Source organism: Battus philenor, unplaced genomic scaffold (genome assembly GCF_028537555.1).
Source record: "Battus philenor isolate CCGP_79_NKW_IND1 unplaced genomic scaffold, ilBatPhil1.0.hap1 SCAF_23, whole genome shotgun sequence".
NCBI lineage: Eukaryota > Metazoa > Arthropoda > Insecta > Lepidoptera > Papilionidae > Battus > Battus philenor.
In genome coordinates, this window is record NW_027181686.1 from 4,420,039 (window position 1) to 4,441,945 (window position 21,907).

The 21,907-nt window shown below is 32.0% G+C and overlaps 1 protein-coding gene across 3 annotated transcripts in view; it reads left to right on the top strand.

Moving 5' to 3' along the window:
• The window catches only part of LOC137924172 (calcium release-activated calcium channel protein 1-like), a 60,671-nt gene that overhangs the window by 34,127 nt on the left and 4,637 nt on the right, over nucleotides 1-21,907 (top strand). Inside the window, exons 1-4 of one of the 3 annotated variants that reach the window (XM_068767532.1) lie at nucleotides 1,512-1,596; nucleotides 7,952-8,196; nucleotides 18,536-18,737; nucleotides 19,908-20,061. In XM_068767532.1, coding sequence (XP_068623633.1) covers nucleotides 1,588-1,596; nucleotides 7,952-8,196; nucleotides 18,536-18,737; nucleotides 19,908-20,061 — 610 coding nt within the window. In that variant the 5' untranslated portion in view covers nucleotides 1,512-1,587. Of the gene's footprint in view, nucleotides 1-1,511; nucleotides 1,597-7,951; nucleotides 8,197-18,535; nucleotides 18,738-19,907; nucleotides 20,062-21,907 lie in introns of those variants that run through there. The other 2 variants (XM_068767533.1, XM_068767531.1) reach the window with 2 other exon arrangements.

Below are 21,907 nucleotides of genomic sequence, written 5' to 3' on the forward strand. Positions count from 1 at the left end.
TTGGGGCTTCTTTAGCAGCGTGCCAAAATATGGTGTACTCGTTCTGTACACGTGGTACAGAACGAGTTTCACAAAAGGTGAATAAGAGGTAAGAAGAACAAAAAGAACAACAACCTCTGTTACATTTGCAGATGTGACTTAATTCTACCGCCATTATGCTTATTGGTTTTGTTGCATCACTTGTAAAAATTGGATTTGTGGAATGTGTAACAAAGGCTCAACCAATCGTATCTATGAATGTATAGTGTGAGAGGATACAGGATAATAAAATATATTATTAGTTTTGCCATTATTCTTCTTTTAATTTTTTATTAAAAGTTGATTGTAATAATTGTGATACCTCTTATACAAGTGCAATAAAAACATTACTTATTCAAACTCATATTTATGCTTAGTTATAATACTTAAGTAGTTTTTAAGTAACCAATGCAATTACGTAATGCATAATGTAAGAATGCGCCGGGTTTTTACTGAACAAATAAATGGGAACATGTATAGTGACCGATTATTTTTTTATATTAATGCAACTATCAATCCTCAGAACTTGTTACAGAATTATAAAATTTTTATGTCACCTTTGTCAAATGGTAATACTATAGCGAATCCCTTTTAATAATTTATGTATGTTTCGTTTTCCGTTAGTTTTGTAAACCTATATCTATTAATATTAATGACAAAATAATCGTTTTATATAATATACATTATTTTATTGATATATCACTTTAAAAATAAAACTATATGTCGCAATAAATTATGTTATTTTTTCTTCTCTTCTGTCGTCTCTTTACATCTGAAGATAGTGTCCATATTGCAACGCCTTTAAAATAATTATCAATGCCAAACTCTTTCCATATAATCCTATGTTCTGCTTACCTTAAGTCAACAATACTAGGGAGTCCAGTGACTAATTTGACTTGTTATGCGGGTAAGTGATCGCCCACGTGTTCTTTTACCGTCCGATTTCCCCAATAGCAATAATTTGTGGAAATTTTCTGGATGTACGAGGGCGATGTGGCCAAAATAACATAGTATTCAATGGAAACATATATAAAATGCCTAATTAAGGAATATTTGTTCGTCTAATAACTTAAATGTTACCTAAAAATAATATATTATTTTGTACATTTAATTCATCCAGTAAAAAGATATTTTGTAAAATGCATGCAGCATAATTTAATTTGTTTTCATACTTAATACTTACACATTTATTTGTATATAATTATAAATAGTGTTACATAGATTCAACGATAACCTATGTCTAGCAAATGGAAAATCTAATAGAAAATATATCATCGGTGCAAACACGTCACTTGCGGTAAAACATCTCAAATGTCGACTATTTTATATTGTCGATTGCAGCGTAGGACAGACAGTTGTTATTTTCCATTTGTTGCGGGAGCTAGTGCGGTCGCTCGAAATGTCAATTTTCCCGCCGACCGTCGCGGGACATTACAAATCATTGCCATGATCCTGAATGACATTACAATTTTTTTAAACTTTATGGGTTAAAATATAAAACGTGTTTTAATGGTGTGGTACCGATTATTTTGTGAATAATTATAAAATAAAACTACGACAGAAATCATAATGAAACAGGTATAATTTTTAGTGTGTTTAAAAAAATATTTCTAAGATAACCAATACAATTTTTAAATGACAATACATATGATACCTATTAAAATTAAAATCAGTTTACCTGGAACTATTTTCCATAAGAATTTATAATATTTTCTACATCGGAAATTATTCCGCAGTTAATGATAAAACTTAAAAATAATGTTTATTCTTAACTTTTGAAATTATGAATTAAGAAACCGTTTATTCATTTATAGATAGCGGCGCATAAAAAAATTCCTGGCATAAAAACCTATTTTTTACTATATAAATAAGCCTTATCAGTTATATAAATAAATAGATAACACTTTAACATCAGTATGTACAAAAGATATTAACATAACTTAAAATTTTTATTACTACATATAGTGTAAAACTAAGCGGTCTTATCTTTAAGAGTGATCTCTTCCAGACTACAAGAATAAGAATGAATTATATAAGTATAAAAAGGTAGTGCGTTTGTAACTAAAATAAATTGACAGTAAAGAAGACTTCATTACAAATAATAACCTTAATAATAATAACATTAAATTAATATCGGCAATCGGTCGTTAAATATTTTCAGTTTATCTTCCGACAAATGCCTCATCTAAAGCATATCAGCTACATTTTAAATTTAAAAATATAACAGGTTAATACTGTAAATAACTAAATAAATACGTATAGAAAAAATAAGTGGTAATGTTGTAAATAGATTGTTACTAAAACATTTTAAGTTGATTTCCTACATTAATACAACACAATTTACTTGTAGTCGGCATTCTATTCGGATGACCAGATTTTTTGTTTTATTATAGCAGGGTAATATTTATATAAAAAAGTAAATGAATCTATTTCCCTTGGCGACGTAATAATTATAAATAGACTTTAACGACAACATTTAATTTTTCTTAAAATTTCGTAATACATTGCAAATTTGGTTTAAGAAAAAATTATAAAATTCCACAGAAACTTAAACTTTCAGAAAAATTTAATGAATAAAAAGATAAAAAATTCAGAAAATGTTTTATTCGTTATATTTAATGAAACTACGCATTTGACAGTTCGTCAAGAGCTTCGCGCGTTTGACAGTTTGCTTTGAACTTCGCGCGTTTGACAGTTTGGTTTAAGTTTTTAATTGATTACTCATAGCTAAGACAAAATCTTTGTCTGGAGACTAGTAATGAAGACGTTTATTGATTTTCTTTTTGTTTTTTTGATGTTGGACCAGATAATACTTTTTTTTATTTAACATACAATTTTCTTTTGTTATTTTTAATTACATGTTGTTGAGCAGTGATAGCCCAGCTACAGAGGACTGAGATTTGCGATCGTATGTCGCGAGTACGATTCTCAGCATACAAACTGAAATACATCTACTTTGTGAATTAATTATATACTCTGTTGCGTCTTCTGCGTACCAGAACACTACACTGCGATCGCGAACCCGCCTGCTATATATGATATCTTTGGAGGCCTATGCCTTGCAGAGGGCGTTGCGATGGGGTTAAAGACGACGATAACAACGCATGTTGTAGTTAGTGCCGCATTATATATTTAGTATATTATACTATTTTCTTTACATACTATTTACCGCTCAAATCAATCAACCGCTCGAATCAATAGATTAATAAAAAAAAAGAAAAATTAACAGTTACAGCGAGCAATTCAATTAAGAAACGCATTTATTTCGCGATTTACTCTAGAAATATGTCTGACACTATCTTTTTAAGTGACAAAGTATTAGACATTGAAGTTCAATCCCAATCTATGATTTTATTTTTAAAAAACAGAATAGGAACTAGTGTAAATTTTTTTCGTAGCACTAGTTAATAAAAAACAATTGCTTTAATGTTTTTTTAATAGCATATCAAGTCTTGCATAGGGTGTCCAGTGGTAGATTTATGTTTTCATAATTTAATTTAAAATGTAATATTTGTCACATAGCTTTAATAAAAATTTTGATCGATAAAATAGAAATGTATATTTCGGTTTTTAAATAACATGTCCTACGGCACTACTTGCAGTAAACTTGATTCAGAGGAGCTGATTTCTTAACTAATATTTTCTTATAAATTCAAATCCATTTTCTTCCAATTCCAACAACACCACCTTCCCCCCTCAACTTTTATTACATTTTTACATAATCGTGTTTAAAAACATAAATCTGCCACCAGACAACCTGTATATTATAGTATCCAAAATAAATAATTAGAAAATGGATTTTAAAAAGATTAGTTGCTCTAATTTTAAATCTTATGAACTGACGAATCGGGACTTCAATACTTGCGTGTTTAAAAAACGAATTCAAAAGGTAGAAGTATTTTTTAATAAATACTGATATTCTTTGACTTTTTCTTGTATTATATAACTACGAATTTTAGTTTTTGTCATTAATATTTGTATTAAGTTCAAAAAACTACGCAGTACATCCATCATCAACAATTTAGCAAATATGCGTAACTGTTAATAATTATAAATGAATTGCGTAATATGTTTTCGTAATATCGTGAAAGAGCACAAAACGTATTCAATGGTAACCCATCTTTGCAGTGGTTAGTCTCAGTTGTAATTTCAGTAATTATACGTAGTTACGTAACTTACGTTATGAGTAACGAAGCGCAGTTTCAGAGCCCACTTGTTTATACAGAATTTAAAACACAATCCAAGAAGCACTTGATACCGCGGTATGCAAAATCGGCATTAATTATCTCGGCCAATTATTCGGCACGTACATTTTTTTAGAGATTTTCATATCATTTTATTTGGACGCGGTGGTGGATTAATTTTATATTTATTGCAAAAAAAGTGCTGTTCGAGCTAACTTAAAAGCTAGAGATTCCCTGAGAAATTATCAAGAAAATTAGTATTCTAACGGATGTTTCTCAATACTTATTTAATAACATATTATTTATGCATCATAGTTTAAAATCCTCTTTAAAAAAATAAAATAGTAGACACGCGATAAATACAATAAAATAAAATAATTTTACCTTCAACAATTTAATGAATTATTCATGGGTCCATATATAATAAAGTTCCACAAGATACCTTAGCCCTTCTTTGTCTTAGTTTTAAAACTAAAATTAAAAGTATATCATTCTATTTCATTATAGCATTTAAGAGTTTCTGGTAGATCAAGAAGCGTGGAACTCGGCGTATTAACTCATTTACATGGTTGATATTATAATGTACACATCAAATATTGTTCAATGGTTAAATTTCATTTAAAAAGAGCGATTGCTGAATTTTTGGCCGGCAATAGATCAGCGTTTGGCCGGCAATAGATATATAGAGCGTTCCAAGTCGGTGGTAGCTTATTACTTATTAAGTTAAAATAATCGATGATTCAAAAGCTCTAGTAGTTATCTACTTAAATAAAAATATTCTAAATTGAATTTGAATTTAACAATGAATAATACTACATCGTTTCGTTTTCTTTTATTCATTCCTTTTTTAGACTTTGATTTTATTTTAATTCAATGTCATATCTAATAGCACAAATTTATTCCCAAGTGGTTTGTTTCTTCTGCTCTAAAAATGAATTAAAATAAAATACAAGTCAAAAATTGTTAAATGTTAAATTTCACTAAAAAAAGCAGCTGTTGAGTTTCGGGCAAGGTTTTCTCAGCAGATCAGCAATCCCACAAAAACAAAGAAATTTTGTATCTAAATTTTAAAATTCTGACACGCACTATTTTCTATCGACTTTCGTAAGCTAGAAGTCCCATCCACTGTTATAGATATACATAATGATTAATTATGGTTCTAAAAGCTTTGGAGAAGTGAATGTTCAGCTTTTCTGCTGTTGTTTATGTATGGTATCGAAATATAAACGGTTTCAAAAATAATGAAGGGCTTAATGACTCATTTTTCAAAAAAGTACATATAAAACTAATTATCGTTTACTTTATCCGTGTAGACGGTAAAGCTAGAAGTTATTAGTTTTTATAAAGTAGTTTCAGAGTGAACATTTTAAAGCTTTTTGCTGACTAATGTGCTATATATTCACCTTTTTAAAACTTTTCTACAAAAAATAAATTACCCACTTTATGTGATTTAATACCTATTAAATTGTTAATTATTCTATTTCTCCGTAAGTTAGTCGTCTATTCTCCGAGAGGAAGTAATCTTGTTTAGTCCCTTACGTTTGTGCACGGACGTGGAAGCCATTTATCATAGGTTACCCTAATCTATCCTTGATAAACTAATACTGAAATATCATTTCCAACTATAAAGTGAAGACAAAAACTAAATAATTATTATTTTGGCAGAAACTTATTCATAATTTATTCAATTTTATCATTATTTAATCTTTTACACAAACAAGAGTCAAATAAAGATATTTGCAAAAAACAAGAAAATTTTAGTTTCCAAATTTATAAAATTACAACGTAGAAGTAAAATAATATAAACAAACTTTGACTTCATTATTTTGAATAATAATAATGGCGCCATTATCGTACAAAGGAAAAAGTGCGTCTTAGAGTGACATAACGTCCGAGTGGACTGTCAAAGACTGAGGCAAGCGACATCTCTATCTTCTTCTGGTAACCCGACTTTATTTCAAATATAGAATATGGAACTGCGCATCGTTTGCCTTTATTTTCATTATGACTCCTTAACTCAGCAAATTTATTTCGTATTTTTCAAAGCGAAAACTTCAGCTTCATCATCATCCTAGCCCAAGGACACCTACTGCAATGCATAGGTTTCCGTTGCCCACATCCAGTGACCTTTCGTGACTCTGACTATATCCTACCCACGCCATGTTTCGTGGTCGCTACTAGAGAACCTTTCGACTCCGACATCAAAAATCACTGCATGACTTTCAGAAATAGATGAAGGAGCCTCCAACCGGTATAGATTTATACATCTTTTAATACGCTCTATTTCATCATCATCAGGATTATATCATCAGATAGAAGTCCACTACGAGATTTAGGCCTGTCCGAATATCGCCATGGTGACGTTCTATTTATCTTATTTTATTTTGAAACAAAACTACTATCATACGCCACATGATATCCATTACAACTCGACGGTAAATAGAAAACGTTTTCTGAATATATAACTGAAAATAAAGAATAAACGGAGGTATTTGATTGACATGTGCGAGGACAACACCTGCAAATACACAGATTGATATAACGTGAAGTGAATTGAAATTTGTTTATTTATTTATCGACGGCTGGCTTGTAAAACTATATTTTTTAAACTATTAAAAATTATATCCCAGACGTATTCGAGTAACATAAAATAATTTTACAGCCTAAGTTTAATGGCCATCGTGCCCACGCTGCCTCGAGAATGCCATTGTCAATGTTGCACATTAAACGTTCTCAACAATCAGGGAAATGACGGAGAGGCACGCGTTTTTCCCACATTCAGCGCTCATGTCACGGATCGTTTACGACTAGTGTTTTAACTTTTTTTTTGTTATTTTACTGCTTTGTCATCTAGCAGTTTTAAAATGCATTATTTAACTTGTATTAACGTGAATGACGTATTACTTTATATTAAATATTTTTCTGTCTCTATCTTTGAGTTTCTGGCCGGCTGTTCTCAGCAAAAATGCCTCACTAGCCGGTGGTAGCTTACAGTGTTAAAATAATTTAATAAAATTGAATATAGATACTTTGAACTTGAATTTATTTATTTATACATTTTAATAACACAAAAATAAATTAACATTAAATTCTAATAACACAGAAAAAGTTTTACACTTCAAAATACAATACCATGTTCATTTGATAAATATTCATGAATGTTTGTTATTCGCGACTGCGTGATAATCACCTTAAAATTATATGGTTAAAAAAGGTCTGCATTTTGAATTTATTTTAATTAAAACTTCCTACGTACTAATTATATTTCTTACGGTGTTTTAATGAACAAAAATCACTGCTTAATATTTAGTTAAAATTAAAAAAAAACATCATTAAATAAACAATCCTTTAATAAACTAACATGGCCGTTTTTTTCTATTTACAACTGACTTTATAAAACATAACTCTTTGAATTTTTTTTTGAATCTTTAATAAAAAAAATACAAGCCATAATCCCTATTTAATTAATTTTGACGTATTTAATTTTGTTTTTTAACTCGTAAATAATTACTATTCAAATTAATCGTAGAATCCGAACCATCTTAGACACCAACATCCCTCCATGACATCAAGTAGTCATGGTCACGCTGGGCGATTCCCTCTCCCTTTTCATAATAATCGTATTTAATTAACGGCCCCTCAAGGAGGTACTCACTCAAATAATTTAGAAGAACCGAACCTCGACGCCTCCAACGGTTGCTAGGAACAGTCTAAAGTACAGAAACAAATAAAGTTTTCGATCTTTACAGGTATCAGAAGCTAGCTACGTAACGAGCGTGGAAGACGCGAGTCGCGTCGACCAATGCACGCAGACCCCGAGCGGGAAGGCGCGGCCACGAACTCTGCAAAGGTACCACACTACCGACCACATCTACGAGAGATCGCACAAAGCTCACCGTCACAGGCACGAGCTCAGGCCTAAGAGCCTCGGCCTCAGTGATTCATACCCTTGTTTCGGCAAGCCACCGAGCTATGAAAGCGGAACTACACCCAAGTAAGGATATCTGATATCTGATATTGATTATAATGTGACTAACACGACATGGGAAATGGATGTCAACGGTAGGTTCTTTGAATCGATAAAAAGTTTTCCTTTTATTTTACTTCTTTTTTAACACGTGTGAAGCGAAGTGAGAGAATGTATTTCGGATTACAATTTGATTTCGACGTTCCGCTTTCAGAGAAATCTGTACACGCTTATCAGGATTCACTTAAAAGCAAAGCTATATTTCTTTTAACAGATTGAAATGTTTTTAAGTAAAAATAAATAAATACTAACATAGTCTCCATGTAACACAACTTTTAATAAATATAAGTTGAAAAATGTTTTTGAAAGGCACAGTCATATAATGTTACAGAAGACGTTACTCTTTTATAAAATAAATCTTTTATATAACCTCTACCGCCCCTATTAATCTACTTTTTTCATAGTATCTGATGGTTATGATAAAAAGCGATATAATGTAAATCACATTTTTGAAAATCGTTAACAAAAAGGTTGAAATGTCGAAGTAACCCACCCCATATCTGCATCGAGTACATAGTTAATTTGAATCACTTTTATGGAATGTAACAACACATAATTCATAATAATTTTAAACCACTTCATGTAAATTTAGCATCATCTTAGTAGTTTAAATGTATTTTAACACTTTAATAATAAACAAAGGTTTTTTTATTGTAGCTTAGAATATAAATAGTAACAGTTAAACGTCTTTCAATTTTTTTTTTAAATTTCCATTGATTATCGACTACATTTAAATCTAATTTGGACATCTACTATAAAGAATGTAATGTTGGTTAATTCTATGAGCCACATTCATTAGCAAGAATAATTTCTAAAATTTAAATACTCATTAAGATACACGATATTCTTTTTTTAGCCCGTAGTTAGCCACTACATGGGCTTTCCCTAATAATGTCTATCGGGGGAAAATACCATAATCGCCCCCCTTTAGCAAGTGGACTTGCGATCGCAGTGTGGTATTATTTTACGCAAAGCACGCTACTGACTGTCCTCTGGAAACTTGTTTATGAGCAGTGGCGATCCTTTATAACTAAAGCACAAAGTATGAATTAGTTAAGATCATATCCCGGGAATCAATCCCGCGACCTACTATTGCAAGTCATAGACATCTACCGCTGAGCTACCATTGCTTGAAATTACACTAAACTTACTGCTATACGAAGTTATGGACAACTAAATATTATACGTTATCGGAGCGATATATGTATATGTTACTGAATATTAAAAAATATTCATATGTATGTGAAATGGAGCGTTATAGCATGCGTGAATAGGAACGTCAGATCGTGCAAGCGAGAGGGGTGAAAGAGGAAGGGAGACAGACGATAGTTGAACGACGATGGAGCTTGCGCAGTTTAAGTTAGGAGTTCTTTTTTTAAAATCCCTGCATCCCGATTTCCACATATATTTTAGAAGCATATGCATGCATTATATATTGACATTAAAAGTTACGAACAAAAGTATACTGCTAAATATACGTGAAATAAAAGATTTTTTGTTTTCTGTTTATTTTTCATAAGTTTCTAGCGGGCTGTTCTCAGCAAATCATTATTATGGACAATGGAGGCATATTATCTATAACGTTAAAATAATTGACTATTCAAAAGTGCGTGTAAATGCCTGCTCGATTAAAGATATTTTAAACTGGAACGGGATGAAATAACAATGTTTATTATTTTTTTAAAAAACTATAGTTATGGTTCAATCGACAGCATTTCGTAATTTACATACGAAGTTGCCCTTAGATATTGGTATGCATTGTCACAGCAGAAGTTACTCGCTATACATACTTTAACAACGAAGTACCATTTTAGTTTAATTACACCGCGATATTACAAGTTCAGCTCAAACAATCAAATCTAAAATGTTTATACGACAAATAAAAACATTCAAGAAACCATTTTCTATTTATATAATGATGTTTTCTTTCTTATACAAATTCATGTAAACCATAGAAAATTGGCGGAAGTCTCTGTACATGTGAACAGCAATTAACCTTGTTTTTATGTTTGCTAGCGATGTTTCCTATTCTTGATAGGGAATAGAACCAAAAACAAGTAGCAATCTCGACTTGAAAACAAAGTGTGATAAGAAATAAAATATACTTTTTTTAATCTACGTCCTATTTTTTTTTTAATTTATAATTTACGGCCAACCAAAAATATTAACATAAATATATGCGAATATTACTCTTGCTGCCAGATCGAATCAGAAATGACGTATCTCGAAGAATTGCTTGTCTGAAGTAGCAGTGGGCACACGCCCAACATTTATTCATTTGCCAATAGTTATTGAGGAAGAAAGGTTCTCGAATAGTGACCACAAGTCTTTAGACCCGGGTTATTTTTCGCTATGGGGGCTATAAAGGCAGGTTAATTAGTTATCTGTTAATAAAAATAACATTTCGCTGTCTCTACTTATACAAAAGAAGGTGTAGTGTTGTCTCACTCGCGCATTCGAATCTTGGGATTTTTCCACTAGTAAAGTGCTTTCTGTAATAAGCTAACGCTTTAATCTTGGACGGACTTATTTCTGAAGCGTCACAGTTATATATGTAGATGGACTTCAATACTTACTACCAAACGTTATTCCTACTGTTTTAATTATAATATTTAGGTTTGATTTACAAAATTACGAATAAAACATCTTAGTAAAAATGTATCGAATATTAAAAAAATAATCGATGTTATAAATTTTTCTATTTATTGTCGGATTGCATATAATCAGATAAATATATGGATACTTAACATAAAATGAGGAAAATGAACAAATAGAAACATATGTATAAAACAGGTTAGAATAACAACGATGTACAGGATATTACCACGATTAAATATTATGGTAAAGCACTCGGCACGAGTACATTTCCTCGTTACCGTAGGAAAAACTCAGAAAACCCGTATCGTTACCAATTTGCATAACAATGTACTTGAAAATCTCATAGAAATATTGACAAACAAAATTCAAAGCCGTGCACTTATTTAATGAGATGTTTTCTATAAACGAATTCACAACGGTATTTCCTATTCTATAACTGGCCATCGTAACGAGTGTATTAAATCTAAAAACTCCTTTGTTCAATGCCCTAGCTTGTTTTTTATTTTTTTGGAAAATCATTGGATACATGCAGCGCAAGACCAATCATTATGATGATATTTGGTGGAAGCCTATACCTTACAGTGGTATCAGCTGATAATGATAATGTTTTTATTCGAAGTCAACTTTGGTACTGCAAATATAAATCATAGTTGTTTCTTATTATAACTTTTATAAAACTGTAACTCATAATGATAAATGAATTAAAAAATACTTAATTACTTTTGAGAGAACGGTAAATAGATTGTCCATGTCCTTTATAAACGAAGGATACTATCGAGCGCATTTCAAAATGGGCTCTTCTTGTATTCTTCCCATAACGTGGTCACTGTAATTGATCACGACAGAGCAAGAGGACTGGTAGTAGCAAGAGGAGTAATATACATAAATAAATAAAATAAACATTAACGTATATGTAAAGTATGCTTTTCATATTATAATAGATTTATAATTATACCCCAACTCCTGTTTTATACGGTTTTACACGCATTTGAATTGACGCGGTTCAGCTTTAAAAGTAAATACACCTTTTTGTACGAATCGTTAATTCTAACACGAATTCCTAAAAAAAAATTAGTTCTAATTTTTATAGTGCTAGAAAGTGATCTTTACGGCAACAAAATACATTAGGGAGAATACCATAACACCCATTTTCGTTTTTTTTTTACCTAACTTGCTCAGCTACCCAAATCGCATTTGCAGATTCCACGGATGCGAGGTGCCCTTCACTTAGCCTAACACCTCTTTTAAGATAGCGAAGCTCGAGGGCTCCCTGGAAAGCCTCGGCTCAGGCCGCTACATACCACAATTTCACCAGATTGAAAGGCGGCCAAGTTATTAAATCGCTTTGATGAACGCTCATTGCTTCGTTCCATGGGCTTATTAGGTTTACGGTCCCCCGTTTAGCTAATATACGTTACTACCACTATGAAAAACAATAGCACTGGGAGAAGAAGTTACCGAAGAGCCAATTTTGATATTATCCGTAATAAACATGCCCGCTTGTTATAAAGTAGCTATGAGTAGTTGGAAAACTGATTTTTATTTGTATTTTTAAATATGCTTTTTTGTAATAAAGATGTCTTGTTTCGGTTTAAAAAAACCTATATAATACGAATGTTTTAATCTTTAATTTTAGATTATAGTTTCATTTATGTTTGGACAAGTCATTTCTTTTGTGACAATATTCGCCATTACAACATTCAAAAATCATTAGGGAAGCAAGACGATAATTTGCATAATCGTTTAGTCGCTTCCGACAAAGTTCCCAGAGACAAAATAGATTGCACTGTGCCTACATCGAAAACAGGACTGTATTTATTACATCGTTTACACGATTTTTGTGAAAATATTTAGAGTTTTCTTATCTTTCGCGAATTTTTAAAGTTGTGGAACATGTCCCCAAATTTACCATACGTCACAAATTTTTAAGGAACATATTTACCGTCTAAAAAAAGTTGGATGTATTAAAAAAATTGCCGTAAGTCGGATTGGTGTAATATTTTCCACACGCACAATATTTTTCTACAAATTTATAGTATCCTTACTGTTTAACTAACTAGCAACACTGAAGTAAAGATGCAAATTACAATTATAAGTAACACGATAACGAACATGAGTGAATAAGTGTAAAGTTCGAATTGGCCGTTCGAAATGAACCACTCAAGAATACGTGAACAGTACACTTGTTAACATTATTAGCATATATAATAACAATACAGCTATATGTTTTGTAATTACTCACCAATTAATTTGTGTAAAATGTGAATCTAATCCCTTAAAACTTTTAATGTAATTATAGAAAACTAATTAAATGAACCTGCTACGATAAATATTCGTTAAGGAAACGAGACGAAATGACAGAACTTGATAATATTGTAACAAAAAGCGGTAATGCTAGCCAAGGTCGCTGGAAGTCATTGGATGCGAGCAGCACAGGAGCGGTCATAGTGGTGATTATGGCCATACAGCGAGCGTTTATCGGCCGAAATGATGATGGTGATGAAAAAGCAGTGTATCAATAATCAGAATAAGATCTACAAAATATATTTTTAGATGTTGATAATTATTTTTTTCCTCGTAACATCTTTTTTTTGTGGTCTGTTTTACCAGGAAACTTTTTCCCGTTCATTTAACGCGGGTGTCATCGTCATTATTATTAACCCAAATATAGCTTTTTCAAAAATTTACTATTTAAGTACCAAGCAGTGTCGCGAAACTTGTTTAAGATGACTTTAGACATCTAGCGAAGCATGTCAGGCACATGTTAAGCCAGTGTTTACTGATCTTTGATAATTCATGTCAGTTGCGGTCAGTATTCGTGCCCGTATGTCGTGTGTCGTATGGGATCACTATCATCTGTCACTGCGTACAATTTACGACTAGCGCTATTATTCGAGCAAGTTTAATTAGAAACATTAGTGTAATACACCGACGGTATCATATCCTGAGATGAGATTAGAAAACGATGCAGTGTTCGCACATAGAAATTTTAAAAGTATTTTATTCTTTAAGAATATACAAGGTTTAGAACGTTTTTCACCTCAACACATATGTCACATGTTTGTTTTTCAAAGATGTTCATTTATTCACATTATGGTCCCTCCATTTATGTCCAATTATGTACTTCATGAGAAGAATGACAAAAAAGCCGAATTTAATAGAGACACAAATCACATTAAACTATCTTGAACTACTGACTATTGGCATGTATCAACTTAAAAGTAAAGAAGGTTCTAAATACAGCCTGATCTGAGAAAAGCCCACAACAAACTAAAACTGTGATGTGGAAAAACGTTTAAAAAACAAACTTTCACATATAGCGGCTTTTTTTATAGCAATATTATTACAAAACAGTTTTTTTAGGTCTCTTGTACAATATCCTTGATACAGTAATAGAGTAATTCATTCTCAATCTTTATTAACAGTTAAAAATTCCTTATTTTTTTGTTTTTATCTTGAATTTCCTTAACCTATTACAAATATCAAAGTATTTAATCCCTTTCTACCATGCGGACATGCAAATATATATCTATTCGCTAGCAAATCGCAAATTCAAATAGTAAAGTTAGTGAACGAACTGCAAAATTAGGGCTTAAATATCCAGCAAAAACCCAGGCTATAGTCACTGGTAATCCCTGGATATTCAATATTAATTAACTGAACTTCTCATAGTTCACTATAATAGCTATACTATTTCTTTTGAGATCTAGAACTTAACGCGAGGGTTCCAGTTGCTTAAATTAAGTCGTAATATATTATTTACTCAATTTTTTATACCTTATGCAACGGCGGAGATAACTACCACGAAGGTCTGAAAAACATACTGAGAAATTTATTGATTGTATAATACTTTAAGCAACCTTTATATATATATAGAAAAACACTCAAACTAAATACAACTGCTTAACAATTCCTTCTTATAATCACAACAACTTTTCTATTGCAATGCGACAAGCTTATACATTCTGACAGTACTACCTGCGGAGACATATAGTAAACAATTATTAATTTTGAGGCTCGACTACAAAACATAAATATATATGTATAAAAATAAAAAGAGGCTAACTATCCGTGTCGATGAATAAATAATAAATAGAAATTATAATAAATTATAAACAAAAATTGTTAATAAAGAAATTAATAAATATATGTTCCGAAATAAGAAAAAATGTAAATTGGAATGTAGACGGAAAAAGAAGATCAGAACGTGAATAATAAAAGATTTTGTAAAGGATATGAGGTAAATAGATAAGAGGAAAGAAAGGAGAAAGAGCTATAAAAAATATTTACACCCGCATTATAACGTTCCCGCCCCAAACAAAGCTAGAAAAACGAGAAAAAAATACATTATCCTCTGGTTCATTTTCTTTCTTCGTTTAAGTCTACTTTCTAAATATTTCCTTAAGATGATAGTGGTACTTCGTAATTAGAGAAGTTTAACTATTTTAATATTTTTGGTGTTCCCGACCACGCATTGCTGTATTATGCATCTAATTAAAAATCTAAATAAAAAACAATTTTGATACCTAAAACATGAATTGTAAAAAAAAACTACGTCAATCCCGGAAATTATACACAATAAATTACCAAATTTTACACGGCGATTGGATGTATGATTTTTGAATCCATCGACAGATACACATTCATTTTTATATATAAAGGTTATATTTAAATCTGACAAATGTCAATGACTTCAAAATAAATAAATATATAAATTTTATCTGTTTTATATGGTGGGATATTTTTCTCTCTTCACCTTCATATCTCAAAAACCGGTTCCACTTCCTGAGTCACATTCACGCTCGGTGTTAATGATCGATAGAGAAACTTTAATAAGAATTTCTCAAACATATAATAAATTTCCTAGACAAATCTTTTACTGTTTAGGCTATGCGCTTGTGATATCAGTTATCCGAGTCATTGAGAAAGGCCATATCAATCTTTTTTGAAAAGGCTAATAATGGTTCACTTACACTGTAATATTTTATCATCATACACATCTTATAACCTAATATAATACATATATATTGTATTTCGACTGTGTATAAACCAAGCATTGTCATAGTATTTTTTTATATATACAGGATGATCGGTTAAAAGTTAAAAAGCTTTAAACAGATGAATACATAGCTCGTATCCAAAAAAAACTTTTAAATATTTACTTTTATACCTATTTCCAATATCCCTGTATAAGTAACCACTCTGATAAATTTTTCATCAATTTTTAAATGCGACAGGATATTAATTTCTGGCAGTACAAAGACTAAAATTACAGATAGCAAACAATAATTAATTTTAATATTTAATTCGAATTTTAGATACTTTTTGACCAACTAATGATATTTGGATAGAATTGTTTTTATGTTACAACAAATGAGCTGTACATTCCGATCACTAAAGCTTTTACCTCTATAACCAACTAACCTGTATTTAAATATTTATTTATCTCTGGTTTTCAACCCTTTTTATCCGTTGCGTTTCCAAGCTCCTGCTATGAAAAGGACAGTACCGCCTCACTGATAGATAGCGACGAAGACAGGCTTGCCTCCTTCAATTGTTGCAGAGTAATTGAGTACGTAATTAATAGGAATAAAGGTGAAAATAGTACAGATCGTGTAAGAAATTAAAGGAATAGAAAAAAAAACGCTAATGTGAAATAAAAAAGCTAAAATAAACAAAACAAACCTATGTTAATACGCAAAAATTGTTTAATTATTAAAGTAAATGAGTATTTTTATTAAGGATGTTATATATTATAGTTAGACTATAATGCCCTGTCCCATAAATATTGTATAATAGATAGGAGAGAGGGAGAGGCCCCCTCTAGCGGAGGCCGTTAAAATAATAAAAAAAACCTTTTTATCATTTGATGATTGCCTGCTCTGTTTTTCCTTGGTAAAAGTCAATCAATTGTTTGTCTAGAAAAGTTCGCCGTTTGCTATATGACCATCGTTTGTACTTCTTTTGCCTATTGCATATTAATTTTTTTTTTGTCCGAAAGTACAATAAGAAGTTAATAAACAATGTGTACGTATGCAATAAAAGCAAGTTTTTCAGTAAAAAAAACTTGACTACTATTGAAAGTACGAGAAAAATCACTGTCGCAGCAATTATCTTTGTATTCATTGACAGCTGTTTATCTCAGAGGCTTCATCCGCGTATTTTAATTACATAAACTTGTTATAATCTATGTAATTAAATTTGTAGTACATAGTCAGCCATATTTATAATATGACATCCGTTTCTTTTTGTTATTATTTACAATTTTCGATTTGCGATTTTCACATCTAGCGACTTTCCGCAACCTTAACTAAATCGTTGGTCTTGCTAGATGCGGTCTACTCACACCACGTCTTCAGATGCCACTTGTAAACCTTTCACCCTAGTCATCATCATGTCAACAAACTAGGAATACAGTTTGACGATATCGTACGTACGTTCTTATACCAAATATGTAGGAATTTAAAAAAAAAATTAAAAAATAAAGAATTGAAAAAATAAAGCCGATAAACGCCCACAGCAAGACATAGGCCTCCCCCAAAGACCTTGAGAACCGGTCTTGTATGCCTCCAGTGACAATAACCTGTAACTAATAACCCGTATAAGTTGCGACTTCGTGGCATTTCACAATAAAATTATTTCACTGATGCTGTCTATACTCCTGATTAAGGAAAGGACCAATATTTAGCCACTTCCGCACATGCAGCGGCAGTCGTGAAACAAAGTACACCGCCCGCCAGCCCGCTGATAAATGCGTATGCGGCAAACAATGCGAATTACACAACTGTCACCGTTAAACCGGGGCATCTTCAGGAGTATGTGTTACACTGTGTGTTTGGCACTAATCGGTGTAACATATGCAAAAGTGACTAAATATTGGTCTTTTTCTTACTTAGGATGGACTTCCGCAAGGTAACGCCTGATTCCATTGAATATACTCCTGATGGTTGCGTAAAAAGATCAGTGAGGACAGCATCGCCTCATAAATTATCAGTCATCAAGACAGGCCGGCGTTCCTCAAATGCTGCAGGGCAATAGTTGAGGACACAATGGAAATAAACAAAACCGATAAATAAAACAGATCGGGTTAATAATTAAATAAGTAGGTGGTAATCAAAAAAAAATATGAAACACTAACAAAATAGAGAGACATAAATAAAACAGAAGTAATAGAAAAAAAAATTGAAAATCGTATCTGCTATATGTGTAATGAAAAACTGATAAATGAGAATACAAAATAGTATAAAATTAAAGCTAATAGCGAATAAAGTGTAATAATTACATAAATCTGATATTCAAGGAACGAGGTGAAGGTAGAGAGGCAATGCATGAAAGGAAATTATAATATATATGATAGTGTGTATAGGAATGCTAGAGCATTATAGAATGAAAGTAGAGAAAAGTTAGACCATATGACGAATAACATAAGAGTGAAGAAATAAAAAGGTTGTAAAGAATTATTGAAAAAAATGTTAATGCCGTCTCAAAATCAATTAGGGGAGTACAAGAGGTCCCCAATAGAGGCCATAAAAAAAACGCCCGGACGGAACCACAGTTTGCAGAATTACATCAGCGACAAAAGTACTAACAACACAAATACGGCGCCTACTAAAGTTTCATATTCAGTACCAAATAAAAAGTCACGTTTTTTATGTTTATTTATACAAATGAACTTCGCATTCTTCATTTCATTTTTATTTGTCCCCAGGTTCAAGGTAAGCGTGACAGACAGTCCGACAATTTCGATTAGCCCGCCCCACAGTCTGGATTACGTGTGCCAGAAGAGTGGTGGCAGTCCCAACGGTAGCGTGACACCCAACGGAATGCTATCCAGCAAGTCGACGGCTACCACCGTGCTGTTGAGCCCTGGGTACCTTCAAAGCCCCTGTCAGTGCAGTCAATCTATAAAGGTTAGTTTATCACCGCCTTACAGACGTACATTTTTACTACTTTTACGAAATAAGCTGTTAGGTATTATTACTAATAAGGACGCAAATTTTACTAAAACCGCTAGTAACTTTCATACTACAAAATTGAATGACGATATTGTATTTTTTTCATGTCCGAATCCCAGTATTCACTATCAAATCTTTTTTTTTCTGTTAACTAAAGTAGGCGGGAAGCAATTCGAAACACAATTTATGTAATTTAATCATTGTTTTTGTCGACTTGTAACACTGCGTATTAGTCAGGTGAAACATCAATTTATTCTTATAGGTATGTGCCAAAAATAGTGTTTTTATTGAACACAAAATTATTTCCTTAAAAGATTTCCTTTGTATTGAAAGTTGAGTGGTATCTGAACGATCTATATCACATAAACAGGAGGTCACACGTCTATTAACAATGTTGCTAATATGAGATGATGAACTCTCCTTAGTTACACTAATTTACCGGTTTCACCGAAAATATCATGGTTATCATTATTTTAGACATGGACAGAATTTGTTGGATACGGCTTACATCCAACGTCTTCCGACGTCCAGAACATGGTCTTCTATACACGTAGAACGTCGCCAATCTGTTATTTCTACACCAGATTTTTCAGTTTGGCCATATTTTCTGCGCGTTATAACTTACCCACTACCATGGGGATTTATTAGTTAGTTACATATGTAATAAATCCAAAGAAATATAAAGTCCGCAGGCAGGGCCATATCAAATCAGGTGAAAAGAAAATAATAGTGTTTGGTGATAAAAAAAAAAAAAAAGTTTTTGAGAACTAGATGTACCGACGACATAGTAAAGGTCGAGGAAAGTCTCTGGATGCGGGCAGCAGATGACCGGTCATCCATCCGCCAAAAAGAAGAAGAAAGAAAGAATGCTTTTAGCTACCTAATATTACTTATGAAATTAGACTCATGGAACCAAAAGCTGTTGGGGCCGAAAGGATCTCATGTGGCGACCAAGAAGTGTGCGTAGGAAAACCGTCGATATAGTTAAGGTCGCGAAGAATCGTTGAACGCCGACAGCGCTAATGCAGTTATTGTGGCGATGTATGAGGGAGGTTTGTGCCTTGCGGTGGGCGTCTTCCCACTGACATCATAATGATGATAAATAACAATAATTACGGATTTCAGAGTGTGAGTGAAGTAGCGCTTACTATGCCCGCTGCGGCCGCCGGGTGGAACGAGGAGACGCCGGCGCATGCCTCCGACGGGCTGTCATGGCGGCGCCTGCACATGTCTCGCGCCAAGCTTAAAGCCACCGCCACCACTTCGGAACTGTTATCAGGTTAGTTAATGCATCCACACAAAGGATTAACTTTAATCTTTTGGGCTCTAAATATTCATGGCCAAAAGAAACCGAGGTATGGTGCGGCATGTACTAGACTGAACTGAGCATTTAGGGTGTAAATAATAATAATTATAGTAATCTTTTTCCTGGGTGTTAAATAATTAAATATGTGATTAAAATTGTTTATCTCTTATGGTTAGTGTCAGTGCATGCGCTGATTTCTTTTGAAATTGAAGAAAATGAGAAATTGAAATATATTTAGTAAGAAAAGAACTAATATATAGCTACTTATGCTTCCGTTAAGCGGAAGTAGCTATATATTAGTCCTTCTCTTACTTAGAATGGACTTTCGCGAAGTAATGCCTGAATCGATTAGATATGAAATATATTTGAAACAGAACAATTTAAAATTAGTTTTTCGTTTCATTTTTAACAAAAATTGCATATTGATCGAAGATATCGAGATGCATGGGCCTTTAGTCTTTAGAAAAAAAATATCATAGTGCAGAATGTTGTGTTGACCAGAAAATTAAAAGAAAATCTAAATAATAATCACCTAATGTAAAATGTGCATACATAACATGAATAATAATCAAAATTTTTAAGTGAACTTGGGTACATAAGATGGTTATACGCTTGGTATGATTTCTGATATTGTGAATTGTTATTGTTATAATGTTTTATTTAAAGTTAAATTTGAGTTTTTTGAATGTACAATTCGAAATTTGAATATGAACAATGGAAACACGACTTTGTTAAGGTCGTCGGAGGACGCTTAAATGATGAAGATGACGATAAGCTCATTAACTCCATCACCTTATCAACGATATAGATCCAAAATTAAATGCAAATTGGACACTATAGCAAGCATTGTACTGCGTAATATGCAATGAACTTACTTTCTTAATTATTCCTGGACAAATTCTTATAATAATGAAGTCATTTTGTCGTTTTTAGACATAACCTAACATGCATATGATTATACTGTTTTGCTCTTGTGAGACAATAATAGCAACCGACCAAGCCGAGGTTTATCCAACAGCGACGCCATTATCGACGAGTGACAACCAAAGCCGAGGTTCTTTTGAAAAGGTCCTTGAGCTTAGACCAAGTCAGGTCGAAAAATCTAAGGCCATATTATAGATTTTAACACACTTTTAATGGTAATATTAATATAAAAGAATGATGTACCACTACACCAACGTAGAATTATTTCAGTTGTAATACTTTTTATTACATACGTAAAATAAGATTTGTGTTTTCGCCAGTTTTATAATTACCGATAACGTATTCCACAACCAAACAGCATGTTCAAAATAATATTCATGACCAAATCTTGATACAGAATGCCTCGGGATATTTAATCCCAGATTTTCAGATGAATTCAAGTACTTGTCATGTATGTCATGGAGAAATTAGATTTAGATTTTAAATAATAAGTAGCATTAGTATTAACCCATTGGGTGTAAATTTTTTTCTTTATTGTTAGACATATTTCTTACAGAACATATACACTTAGAAATTTTTTAACAATAATTATCAAAGATGTCTATTTCACAAAGTAATTCTTCAACGAATTCGGTTTGTATTTGTATTAAAAAAGGAATATTGTGAATTATATTTATTATTTTATTTATCTTCCTTGTCTTTTTGTTTATAACACATAATGTAAGTATAAAATTTTGGCTATAATTAATTTAATATGCTATAGATTGTTCATATTATGTTTTATTTTTATTAAGAGAGCTGTTTAATACTGTTTTATTTTGTTATTTAAATTTTCATATAAGGTAGCATAATTAGGGCCAGGGCTGGGTACGCCTTCACTTTCTTTTCATCCGGG